At 43.0% G+C, this 13,422-nt stretch overlaps 2 protein-coding genes across 2 annotated transcripts in view; both read left to right on the forward strand.

Annotated features, from left to right (window-relative positions):
* The window catches only part of LOC134188118 (uncharacterized), a 4,007-nt gene extending 561 nt beyond the window's left edge, over nucleotides 1-3,446 (forward strand). The window contains exons 2-4 of the mRNA XM_062656312.1: nucleotides 1-70; nucleotides 1,839-2,363; nucleotides 3,190-3,446. The exon at nucleotides 1-70 is cut by the window's left edge and continues 224 nt beyond it. Of these exons, the coding sequence (XP_062512296.1) occupies nucleotides 1-70; nucleotides 1,839-2,363; nucleotides 3,190-3,347 (753 nt within the window). The 3' untranslated portion in view covers nucleotides 3,348-3,446. The remainder of the gene's footprint in view (nucleotides 71-1,838; nucleotides 2,364-3,189) is intronic.
* An 870-nt stretch (nucleotides 3,447-4,316) lies between these two features.
* On the forward strand, nucleotides 4,317-5,721 carry LOC134188086 (immunoglobulin A1 protease autotransporter-like). The gene is made up of 7 exons (XM_062656275.1): nucleotides 4,317-4,392; nucleotides 4,459-4,503; nucleotides 4,589-4,730; nucleotides 4,812-4,901; nucleotides 4,955-5,064; nucleotides 5,129-5,217; nucleotides 5,292-5,721. Exons 1-7 carry the CDS (start codon nucleotides 4,362-4,364, stop codon nucleotides 5,445-5,447), a joined length of 663 nt encoding a protein of 220 aa, XP_062512259.1. The 5' UTR covers nucleotides 4,317-4,361; the 3' UTR covers nucleotides 5,448-5,721.
* Nucleotides 5,722-13,422: the final 7,701 nt, after the last annotated feature.

The raw sequence follows: 13,422 nt of genomic DNA on the forward strand, positions 1-13,422 counted from the left end.
CAGTCTGTCTCCGAGCAAACGGAATACAGTAGTACGGAAACACGCAAAAAAGAAACATGTGAACAAGAAGGTAAGCATGCATGATACCCAAACTTTAAATCGAAAATATTGTTGTGACGTAGTTTAGCTATAAGCCTAATAAGCTTATGATATAATTAGATTAGTGCGAGAGTGTGCGCAGCCGTAGTGTGTGAGTGTGCTTTTGGCGGACTGCATGTATACAGCGATCTGTATAGAACGTATCCTTGCATGCATGTCTCTGTAATTATATAGTTAAAATTTCTCTGGCTTGCTACTGTATAGTCTTCTACATTGCAACACACCTGAAGAAAGTCAAACGACCAAGTAGCAACAGCAGTACGGTAGTATGTACATCAGCAACAGTAGTACATATATAGTATAGCATAGTATAGTAATCTATAGTTACATCAATCTTCACACAACTGTCTGAAAAAAACATATATATGCAGCACCTCAATCTGTTGGATAAGATGTCGGCTTGCTTTTTGCCCTTTTGAGGTCGTCCATTATACATGTGCATACGCAGTTGCAGATCGAATACTGTACGAAGACGTCAAGTGAACATCTAGGACTGCAACGACTGCTGAGAGCCGATTATTACAAAGACTAAAACCATGCATTTTATTAGACACATCCGAGTCTTTATTATACTGGCTTTACACTAGACGATATGACTCGAGCCAAATTGGCTCGAGCCTAATTTTGGCATGATCGGTGGGGTGTTTAGACTATCTGGGCTAACTGGGCGTGGTGGTGCGTTTGGCATGCTTTGCCTAGGCGCATGAAGAAGACGTTACTGTTTTACTTCTACTCTTATTTTGTCGATTCCGGTGCAAAACCTTTCTAAACGATTCCTTTACATGTTCATCAAAGTTTTCAACGTTGCCAATATGGAACGAGAAATACGGGAATACGCAGAGGGAGATATACTTTACAGGCCTGTCCACACTGGCAACTGGATCGCGATCCAACCACAACGCTGTCCACAGTTGCAACTCGATCGCGATCGGATCGCGATCCGTCCGATCCACATCTCGAGGTGGATTCGATCGCGATCCGATCGCGATCGGTTGAATCCAATTAGAAATAGTGGGCGTTGCCTTCACGTACGCTACGCGTGTAGTCTAGCACTCCTCACTCGTCTTTGTTCTCGCTCACCTTACGTCGCTGTATCAACGCTTTCTACAAGCAAAGAAACCACACATGCACATCGGTCATCAGTCATGTGATAGCGAAATGAGGCGGAGATATCGTTTTCAAAGTGCAGCGTGGACGCTCACTATCTCGATCGCGATCCATTCGGGTCTAGTGTGGACAGGCCTTATGTATTGTTGACTAGTAACACAAAAATATGTAACACGTGGTTAGGTTTAGCTTGAGCCTGGCCCTATGGTTTAGCTCGGACTAATTTAGCACGGCTAAATGCACTTAGCTCGAGCCAACATCGTTTACACGGGCCAAACTAGCATGGGCCAGTTTGGCTCGAGTCAAATCGTCTAGTGTAAAGTCGTTATTGGAGTGTTTTATTCAGTAGTCTAGACTTTGCTGTTACTGTATACTTAGTCTATTGCTGCATGCATCGATCTGTGTCAAATATACTATACGCAATGTCTTTCAGAAGTAGTAGTTTCCGTCTAGACTTAGTCTATTGCTGCATGGATTTGTCAAGACTTGAAGTACCCAATGCCTTTCAGTTACATTACAATCCAATATACATTTCATTGAGTTAGTTAAATCTACTTAATTCTGTAAAAATATATCGCAACTTTAGTCACAGAGCTGCGTGTAACATTGAAACTCTTTGTGTGTCAATCCAGCTGAATTACTTCGCAGTCTTCGTCTAGAACATCTCTCTCTAAGTATCGCCGCAACGAGTCCATCCTCCGAAGAAACGCAATGCTCAGACAAGAAAACTAAGAAACAGAAGAGAAAGAAAGAGAAACCCGGAGCGTGGCTAAAGAGCGGCCACCATCATGTAGGAGTATTCAGCATAAGGCAAGACTTATTTCAAAAGTCATCTGCAGCGTTGGTGATGCTAGACATTGCGGAGGAAGGAGAGTCTAGACGAGATGACTTGCAGCGAGTAGCCACGACGCTTTGTCGAGCGTCGACACGCAGACCGGACACGAGCCACTTATTTGATGTGCTAGCCTATTTCTCTTGGCTGCTCACCAACACGGATATGTCTCGGCGCGACTTCGCGGCTGCGCACACGGTGGGGCGGATATCGCGTTGTCTCGGCAACCTGGCGCGCATACTGGAACCCGCTCACATATTGATGAAGATGAATGCGTTGCTACAGGAAGGAGTGTCCGATTCGAAAGAGATGTGTGATCGTATACGTATGTTTAGTGAATTTTTGTGTTTAAGTAACTAATATCATCCGTGCTGTGGCGAATTCAGGAATCTGATATGAGGCGTTCCTATAAATAGTTAAAGGGGTATGTAGCACGCATTAAAACGTTTAAATACTTAATAATTTTAAGTATTTAAAAAATTACTAAAGTGAAATTTTAGGTTAAAGTTTTAAAGTTTTTTGAATTACATAGAGATTACTATATTTATTCTGCTACTCTAGATCTGTGGTCTGCATGCATGTGCTCACTCAAACACACGAACAAGCTCATTTGCAAAACAGTCAAGCGCATCAATGGTAAGCGCATGTGCAGTAGGTGTAACCGGTCTGTATGTATGTCACGTGATGGTCGGCGTTATATACTCTAACGCTTCCGCGTCTCGGTAATAACTAAGTCAATGTGTGTAGTCAATGTCATACTCTCTAGTCATCCGCTATCCGCTACAGCTTGTTAGTTGACTTCCGCTGTCGCGTTGAGTTTTTAAAGCTGGTCGTTTGCTGCAAACGTAGCGGCTAATTGCAGCTTGTTCTGCTTCCTATTTTGCCATTGTGGTTCTTGGTGTTAGCTAGACTGATGCCATGTGACCACGTGAATGGTACTCTTTAGTGGAAACGATCTTTCGTTTAGAAATTGAAGCACTGTGCGCATGCAACATTGAACTGCAGTGTATAGCATCTATCTAATTAGCTAGAGAAATAGTCAGAATACGGGGTTTTCGTGCTCGTAAATCCGTCTGCATCCGCCACTGCAATCATCCATCTTACATACTGTATCTAGCCTTCATCTTACCATTCATTTTGTGTTTGAGCAGAAAGCGACTGTCCTGAAAGATTCGACGAGGTCGAGCACTTTTTCACGGCGATCTCCGAATTTTCAATCAAGAAGAACGCCAGAGTAAAAGATTCGCGATTACAAGAAGAAAAGAAGACGAGCGCAAGAAAATATTCGCACGACATTATCGACGTTTAGTGTGGCTAGCATTTACAACTCGCGCGCCTAGTTGTGAATGCATGTCGCAAGAAATTGCGTATGTTACTGATACTTGTTGGTCAATAGATTGATGAGCGAGGCCTATTTGCATAATTGGGTGTTTGCTTTGCTGCTAATTGATGCCAACAACGCACGTGCAAAAACTGAAGATATATAATACAAGTTGTAGTCCAAGTTGCAGACAGTCTAGCGACTATCCTCGGCCCAGACGCAGTGTGAATTGTAGCCCCGGATGCTCAATGGCTCCGCATCCGGGGCTGCAATCGACACTGCTTTTGGGGCGAGGCTATTAGAGCGACGCAGTTAACGTTCATTCTATAGCAAGACAAATCTTGTATTTCATATTTTAAAATATTAATTTAAATTTTGACATCAAGTATAACAAAATCTCGGAGTACGGTCCACGGGTAGCGCAAATGTCGTGCGCTGATGCAAAAAACTATTTTCATTTTAATTAAATAATAAATTAAAAATTAAAAACTGTTTATATACTTTTCAATAAAGAAGTCAAAATATTATTAACATGTTTCTAAATTAAATTAAATAAAATAAATTTTATAATTTTTGTTTTACTTTCAAAAGTTTATTACAAATAAAATGCAAATTTAGTTATGATATTCTATGGTAATCAAAGTATAAAAATAAATTTTAGAAGTTATATTATTTAGCCTGCTATATACGTATGTATTGATGTGAGTTTCTTACTAATCTTTAGTATACAGTACAAGTGTATACGCATCACTACAACACTACCAGACAACATGCATATGGCACGTGATCTGTACATGAATGCACCGGCAAAGTCACGTGAGCAATTGCCTTTTTTCGATTGGACACCATTTAAGCTAATTAGTCTAATACGATTGGTCGACGCTGACTTTCTGTAACGTGATTGGTCGAAGCGCGAATGACAGAGATACAGCTATATAGTGACCCACACGCCGAGAAGAGCATCATTCACCAGTCGTCATCCGAATTGTCGTGTCAAGCGAAATGTCTGCGTCTCCAGAGAAGAAGGCAATCGGTAACCGTTGGAACTTGCTGTCTAGGTGTCACTTCGTGTATACAGCGACTCACCACTTTGGTATAGAAACGATGGAAAGCAATGTCGACGTTTCACCAAGCGCGGAACGAGGTAAGCGCATGAACATTCGTGTAAAGCTGTGCGCGCAACTTTTTATGCGGTTGCTGTATGTGCCGCACGTGGTTTGTCTATCTAGAAGCAGCCGATGGTCTCGCTGAGACAAAAGCAGTTGAAGAAAAGGCGGAACACGTTGCAAACGTGACAGACAACGTCCAGCTATCGGTGAACGAGGCGCACGCGACGGATGAGCCAGCACCGGACGAGAACGTGGAGAAAAAGTAAGTCAAACATAGGAACCAATAAGCGCATGCTTGCATGCAATCAATACTAACGACACGCGTCTTTTCAATTATTTACAGAACCATGTGTGCTAGCGACAGCTCCGAAATGCTCGTGCAAGAAGCCGTCGAAATAGAAAAGTCAACAGCGGAAATGTGCATCGACGAGAAGTCAGTTGGAGATGAAAAATGTACGAACAAAGTAATGACAACTTTTTGCATAGGCATGCATCAGACGAAAGTCCTCAGGCAACTGATGAAACAGCCACTGAACAAGAGAATGCAGTACCAAAGCTTACAAACGAAGGCAGAGCAGAAACGCAAGAGAAACCAGGTGTTATGCATGGCAAAGTGCTACTCATGGGTGGCAACGTATTTAGTCTTGATTTTTTCACTAGCTGCAGCGGCTGTGGCCTCAAACGAGAGCGCCTCCTCTGTGCAAACGAATGACGACCACATCGAGGTATCTTCCAACTCAGAACTAGTGGTAACAACTTAAATGCTCCAAATCCTATGTGTATCTAGTTAGTCAACATGTTGCACTTTTGTGTATATTTATAGAGAGAATGCTTGAAAGACGCTCTACAAAACGTCGTTTCGGTACAAAGTCAAGCGGAAGGGACAAAACCGCAAGAGACTCGACCACAAGCGAAGCCCGCCAGTGAAGACCCCGCACAGCAGCCGTCGGCTGAGCAACCGATTGCTGTTGAACGTTGAAGGAACCGATTCCGAAGACAAACGAAAGCCATATGTTTAGGAAAAACAATAGCGCGCGCTACATGGTGTTTCGACTAACATAATAAATTAGAGTTGTACCGTTCAGTGCATGGAGGTGATCTCCAAATTGTGTTATAAATTGATGATTGAATTGATGCAAACCGTGTAGACATAAGTGTCATCTATACATAAGTGTCATCTATACATCTCGTATAGTTGATGGTCTGAATTCTAGATGCATAAATGTGTTCTATAACCAGCTTGTTAATTGTCGTTTTGCATGGTTGTAACCCGGACAGCCAGATTGCTATATCTAACTGGATGTCCGGTTACTATCCGGGCAGTGATGCATGCCTTGCGGAAATAGTAATCACACAATGGCTCAGTGTACGACGCTGTTATTGTGTAAGACTGAATGAAAGAAGTGCGCCAGCCAAATCACGTTGCGCTTAATTAATTAATTAACTAAGAAATATATATTCACAACTAGATTAATAAAAAGCACAATGTACAGTAGGCTACAAAGTAAGAAATGCACTGACCTAACTATAAGAAGTGGCGCAGGAATGTCATCCAAGTTGGGCAGCCTCGTGTATCCAGGACGTCTCTTCAATCTCTGCGATTGCCAAATCCGGAGAATGACGAGGGCGGAAAGAGGCTGGGTCGAGGCTCCTCGTTTCCTTCCACTTGTAGCTCGTTTTAACGATGGCCTATTTTATCTATAGTGACCACAGGCTGCTGATTGGGCCGTGGCCCCCCGTGGCCCCGTGGCCCGTGGCCCCCGTGGCCCCCGTGGCCCCGTGGCCCCGTGGCCCCGTGCATGGTTTCTTCGCCTAGCTAGATATAGCAGTGACGTAGGAAGATGTTTACGAGCGAGAGAATGCACCGTGGATGTCATCCTTAACTACCTCGCTTGGCAGACCGTAAACAGATTTGCAAAAGTCACTGACACAGAAAATTTCAATTCTTACACTGAGCGAGCGCCTTAACCCCCCCCCCCCCCATTCTACGCCGGTGTATAGGCAGGCTACTGTCTGTTCTCCATAAGTGTGAACTTTGAAAATCATCAATATCGCCGCTGTTTTTTGGACTTTCGAGATGATCTCGGTATCGTTAGAAACCGCTGGGTCTGGCGTTTCTGTATATCAAAATTATTTAAGCCCTTCCTACAAAGGAAACAGAAAAATACTACTTTTGCATATCAAAGACAAACGGGTGGAGTAATGGTTATTATCCAATTATCTTGTAAGATCAACGGATCAGCAATTGGAACCATTTAAGATAATTGGTGTAACATGGTCCAACTGGAGCAGCTCTTAGTGCTCTAATGAGCACACCTGGTGTGACTTTTACTCAGAAGCGTCGCGTAATAGGACTAGAGAGGGCTCAACCCCGCCACTCTTCGGGGCGTTTTCAAAATTTTTAAAATCAAAGACCAGAGCCGAAGTCTCAGCAGCGAGTCAGCCTCACCACTTTTGCACCCACGCGACGCCCTTATTCTACTTCATTACTCACTTCCGAGTTTACACTTACGGGGAATAGACAGTAGACGTATATGAAGGCTAGTTAGTTTGTATTCCTGTCCATATTGTTTGCTCTATTTGGAATTCTTCGGTGCTGCACCTGTAACCTGTTTTGGTAAGATACAGAATAATATTATTAGTCTAGGGCCAGGCTTAACTCGATCTGAACAACGCTATCTTTGTGCACTACCCTTTACTTTGTGCAATTGTTTAGTTGAACTATGCATATCTAAGAGCATTTAGCAGGAGCGGCAAGCAAGTGCAGAGTAGTCCAACCTAGCGCGCGTTAAGTAAGACCAACAAGTTTTCCTAACTTCTCAAATGCTTACTAATAAAATTTATGTCTAAATTTAAAAATTAAAATACCAAAAATTTTAAAATACAAAATTTATTTGGTTGTGATTGCGTCATAGACGGAGGGCATGCAGACGTGCCAAGAGTCTAGCCTCACCCACACTGCGCGTTGTCTGTCTCACGTGATAGCAAACAAAGCGTGACGGTGTTTGCTCGCATTGACGGTCTCCTTCGGCCATGACAGCGACTGTGGTGCAAGAAGGCTTCCTTTTGAAATCACCTCCTGATAACAAGTCACAAGTCAAGGTATACAGACAAGCACACATTAACTGCGCTAAGTGGGTGGAGCTCATTAGAAAATAAACGCAAACTGCAGCTCAAATAGTCTAACAAAATAATATTGAGTTAGTAAAGTAGGTGGACTGTTTGGGGAAGCAGATTGCAAGTCAGATCCCCGTGCATAGAGTCAGAGTCTGCATCTAATGGTCTAATGATTGTCTAGACTCTATCTTTGCTTCCTTGAACGTCGTTAGTCTGGAATTGCTTTTTCGGGGGTAAAAAGGTTTCAAAGATTGAGCCAATTGTATAGTACGATTTGCTTTGTGTTGGTCTTAATCTGTGTTTATGACGTCATGTTAATTTAGTGACGTAATATTAGTATTAATATTAATGAGCTGCACCACTATTACTTGGTGCCACAGTTGGGCATTACTAAAACATACAGGTTGCAACTTTGTTTGCAGAAATGGAAGATCGCTATGAACTACGTCATCTCATCATCGTGTACTTAATATCAAGTGATGCCATGGTGTTGTATATGTACACAGAGCAAATTAAAAAAATTACAGAGAAGCACAAAATCAAGTACCAGGACCAGATAATAGAAAGCGTAGTTATTGGTATATATATATTCTAGGCTTATCTAATAATTACTTAATTAATTAATTAATTAATAATATAAACAAACATGCTATTATTGTTGCTAATACGTTTTCAGACAGCAATCTTAGTCAAGTAAGTGTGTGTGTGTGTGTGTGTGTGTGTGTGTGTGTGTGTGTGTGTGTGTGTGTGTGTGTGTGTGTGTGGTGCTGTAGCTCAATTGGTTAGAAAGTGTATTTGGAGAATAAAACATCCGGGACCTTGTAGGGTTGCAGGTTCAAGTCACAGTGATGGCGAGCTATGGCATAATTTTCCTAAGCAAGAAACTTACACACAATTGCTTTCCTCGACTCAGGAGTATAAATGAGTATCTGGTCATTGACTGGGGTAGACATGACCGCTGGCTTGGCAGTAACATCTGATCATTCAGCTGACAGGTACTTGTGAGCCTTGGTGTCCAGTCCCAGAGCTGCGCCATTGTTAGTGCTCCTGGATGACTCTAGGTGGATTGTAGCGCTGGCCCTCGGCTTCCACGTAGCGCATGGAAGCCTTGACTCTAAAGGCAGGGAGAGCTGATTAAGGTTGATGTCGCTCACGAATGACGTGGATTGCTTGACATTTATCCATTTGTGTGTGTGTGTGTGAGTGTGTGTGTGTGTGTGTGTGTGTGTGTGTGTGTGTGTGTGTGTGTGTGTGTGTGTGTCTGTGTGTCTGTGTGTGTGTCTGTGTGTGTGTCTGTGTGTGTGTGTGTGTGTGTGTGTGTGTGTGTGTGTGTGTGTGTGCACTTAATTGATTATGATTTGCTAAGCAATGGTTTTGTTTTCCTGTCTGTAGATGTGGCGTACTAGATGGTTTGTGTTGACCACTTCTCCTCAAGGACCTGCTCTACAATACTTCGTGGATCAACAGAAAACGAAGTTGAAAGGAAGTGTTCCTCTAACTCAACCGTTTGAGATTGCTGTTGTTCAAAACTTTACTCGGAATGACACGTTTTGCATCAAAACTTTGAAAAGAACGTACTTCTTAAGTTGTCAATCAAGGTAACGTTGTTCCCTCCTATACACACTCATATACGCATACACGCGCGCGCGTAAGCACGCACACACACACACACACACACACACACACACACACACACACACACAGACACAGACACAGACACAGACACAGACACAGACACAGACACACAGACATACAGACACACAGACATACAGACACACAGACACACAGACACACAAACACACAGACACACACACACACACACACACACACACACACACACATACACACACACAAAGACACACACACACACACACACACACACACACACACACACACACACACACACACACACACACACACACACACACACACACACACACGAGTACACACACACACACGCACACTTACACGCACACTTACACGCACACGCACACGCACACGCACACACACGCACACACACAGACACAGACACAGACACAGACACACACACACACACACACACACACACACACACACACACACACACACACACACACACACACACACACACACACACACACACGCACACACACACACAGCTAACCTAGCGGATCATGCCATAGTACTGAAATGAACCAGTGGACACAAGCGCTATCGTCTACTTTGAGAGCGACAGTTACCGTCAAGCCTTACGAAAAAGTAAAATAATTGCATAGTCGATTTTAATCAATTTGTATTACAAAACTGTATGTGTACAAGGTGAAATCTGAACCTCTTGCGTCCACTCCTCTTCAAGCTGCTCCTAATACTCAACAGGTAGGGAAACAATAGGTAATTAATTAATTTAATTTAATTTAATTAATTAATTAATTAGATATATTGTATATCTTAAAGACGTTACTTCAGTTACGACTGCATGAAGTACCCGTCGCACGTCACGTTCAATGTCGTTGCGAGGTCCCGGATGTGGTAAAGGAACGAATGAATGAAAGTCTTGCTCTTTCGCTTTTTAAAATAGAAATCGACACATTCCCTGTGTAGTGGTCGGTGCAGGAAGCGTATAGGTTGGATTCGGTGCAAATGCAATCAGAATTTGGAGATCGAGGAACGCAAGCGGTTAATTAAAGAGTGGCTTCAATCGGCACGAAATCTTCGATCACTCGAAGCGTTGCGAAGGACGACTACAAGTACAGTGTACATGGGATTGGTGTGGGCGTGTGTTCGAATAAACTGCAAGGTGTAGCGTTTGCGTCATCGTGAAATTTTACGCGGGGGTTGACCCCTCGAGAGGGGACCACGCGCATTGTTTTATACTCAAACCCTTTTTCTTGTGCGTGGCGATTTTGGTTGCGAACGAATATAAGACGTGGCCGCGTATTGCGAATATACATATATACATACAAACTGACAGACAGACAGACAGACAGACAGACAGATAATTTACTCTCATACAGATTCTACTTGTACATATACTAGGATTTTTTAAATACAAATCAGTCCTTGCAAACAACAAAGTCATTAACTAATGGACTTGGCTTTGAATGTCAAAATCAAATAATCTATCTAAATCACTATGATTAGGTGACAGTTTTGAAAGTTTTCTAAGGATAACTTTGGCATTGCATCTTTGCAGAATTGTAGAAAATCTTTTTGTCCAATACGACATGAACATGGAAGCATTAGAATTGGCTTCTGGATTTGCTGACTGTTGTGACAAATGCTGCAAAAAATTCTCTGCCTTCGTACCCCACCTCCCAAACTGTTCTATCACCAGAGAAACACATCTTGATACATATCCTCCTGGAACAAGCTCTTTTGAATATTTTTTCATTTGACGGACAGACAGACAACTGCTTTTCTATTCAGCTCCAGAAGTGTAATGCTAGAGTCATCTCTAAAATGCTATCTTCGCTGTCTGAAGACAACAGATATGACCTCTTTGCCACCCAGTTTTTCAGCCACTAGCTGGTACTGGAGGCTTTGCTTGTACTCTGTAGTTTTTAAGTGTACTTCTCATTTTGTTTTACACGAGTTTCTATTTTAGCTTAGTTTAGTTGATGAACACTACTAGTAGTTGGACAGTACATAGTACCCTGCATTGCAAAATGTACCATAGATAAAAGTTCAAATATATGTGATTGACAGACACACAGACAAACAGACAAACAGACAAACAGACAGACAGACAGAGAGACAGACAGACAGAAACTATACTACCATTGACAGACATACAGACAGACAAGCAGGCACACAGACAGACAGACAGACACATAGACACACAGACAGACACACAGGCAGACAAAAACTATGCTACCATTGACAGACAGACAGACAAGCAGGCACGCAGACAGATAGACAGACAGACAGACAGACAGCCAGACAGACAGACGGACAGACAGACAGACGGACAGACAGACGGACGGACGGACGGACGGGCGAACGGGCGGGCGGGCCGGCGGGCGGGCGGGCCGGCGGGCCGGCGGGCCGGCGGGCCGGCAGGCAGGCAGGCAGGCAGGCAGGCAGGCAGGCAGGCAGGCAGGCAGACAGACAGACAGACAGACAGACAGACAGACAGACAGACAGACAGACAGACAGTTATATTTGAACTCTTATTCTGACAGACAGACAGACAGACAGGTTTCTGTAGAGTTTTAGTTTGGTAGAGATTTTGTGCGATTGGGACAGTAGAGTTGCTTAGTTGTGTTGATTGTAGATTTCAATATTGAAAATATATGTATTGGACAGACAGACAGACAGACAGACAGACAGACGGACAGACAGACGGACGGACGGACGGCGGGCCGGCGGGCAGGCAGGCCGGCAGGCAGACAGGCAGACAGACAGACAGACAGACAGACAGACAGACGGACAGACGGACGGACGGACGGACGGCGGGCCGGCGGGCAGGCAGGCCGGCAGGCAGACAGGCAGACAGACAGACAGACAGACAGTCAGACAGTCAGACAGACAGACAAACAGACAGACAGATAATTTGAGCTTTCATTAACTAAGTTTAGAACAATTTTGACGGCAGACATCACTGCCCGTTAGGTCATCAATATATTAAAACTATACAGATAGTTCTACTAAATATTTTAATCACACTTTTTGTATAGTTAATTACAATAAAAATTTTTGGAATATTGCATGTCTATTGTTACTTGTATTAACACATAAATTTATATAAAATTATATTTGCATATAAATTTATATCAATTAATATATATTTACATGATTTATGTCTACTTTTAATTTACATTAACCAATATGTAATTTTTTGTTAAAAGGTTCCTCAGAACAGCAGCAATGAACCACTTCCGGTAATTTTGTTAGTGTTGCCTAGCGACAGATTGCTGTTTCTATGGTAATATTGTTCGCAGCCCGGATGGGAAACTCGAGTAGATCAGTCTGGCAAAATCTATTATATCGACCACAGTAAGTAACAGCACATATTTAGCATTACATTCTAGTCTATTGATGAATGGTTTGTGTGTCTGAATGCTTTATATGTTAGTAATTTATGCTGGTAGGCAATGATCTTGATACTTTATTGCAGTAGCATAAAATGAGTTAGTAATTTGGAGCAAGGTTTTATTTTAGTATCAATAGACTTTGTTGTTATTATGGTTTGTTTGTGTTAGATACTAAAACAACGCAATATGAACGTCCTCGACGTCGGGTAATTAATTAATTAATTATGTGATGCAGTATGCATACATACAGGCAAACAAACACACATACGCACAAACACACATTGGCACACACATTCACACACACGCACGCACACACACACACACACACACACACACACACACCACACACCACACACACCACACACACACATATTTACAAACACACACACACACACACACACACACACACACACACACACACACACACACACACACACACACACATTGACATTTACACACACACACACACACACACACACACACACACACACACACACACACACACACACACACACACACACACACACACACACACACACACACACACACACACACACACAAGAAATTGTTGTATACTCCACTAAACGTGAGAACTACATTATCATTGTTGTTTTGTGCTAGAGTCTTCAAATGCCACCACCTCAGCCTCCTTGCGATTATCGAATGCCTTTAACACGAAGTCAATCCTACGAATCATACCTTCCAATGTCGCCTGCTCCGAGACCTTTTTCTCCGATGCCTCCAATGCCAGAGACAGCTGCTGGATACGTGTCGATGATGGCGCCACCTCAAACGCGTCCGTCGGTGCCAAATGCGGTACGTGCC

This window comes from Corticium candelabrum, chromosome 12 (assembly GCF_963422355.1).
Source record: "Corticium candelabrum chromosome 12, ooCorCand1.1, whole genome shotgun sequence".
In the NCBI taxonomy this organism is placed as follows: Eukaryota; Metazoa; Porifera; class Homoscleromorpha; order Homosclerophorida; family Plakinidae; genus Corticium; species Corticium candelabrum.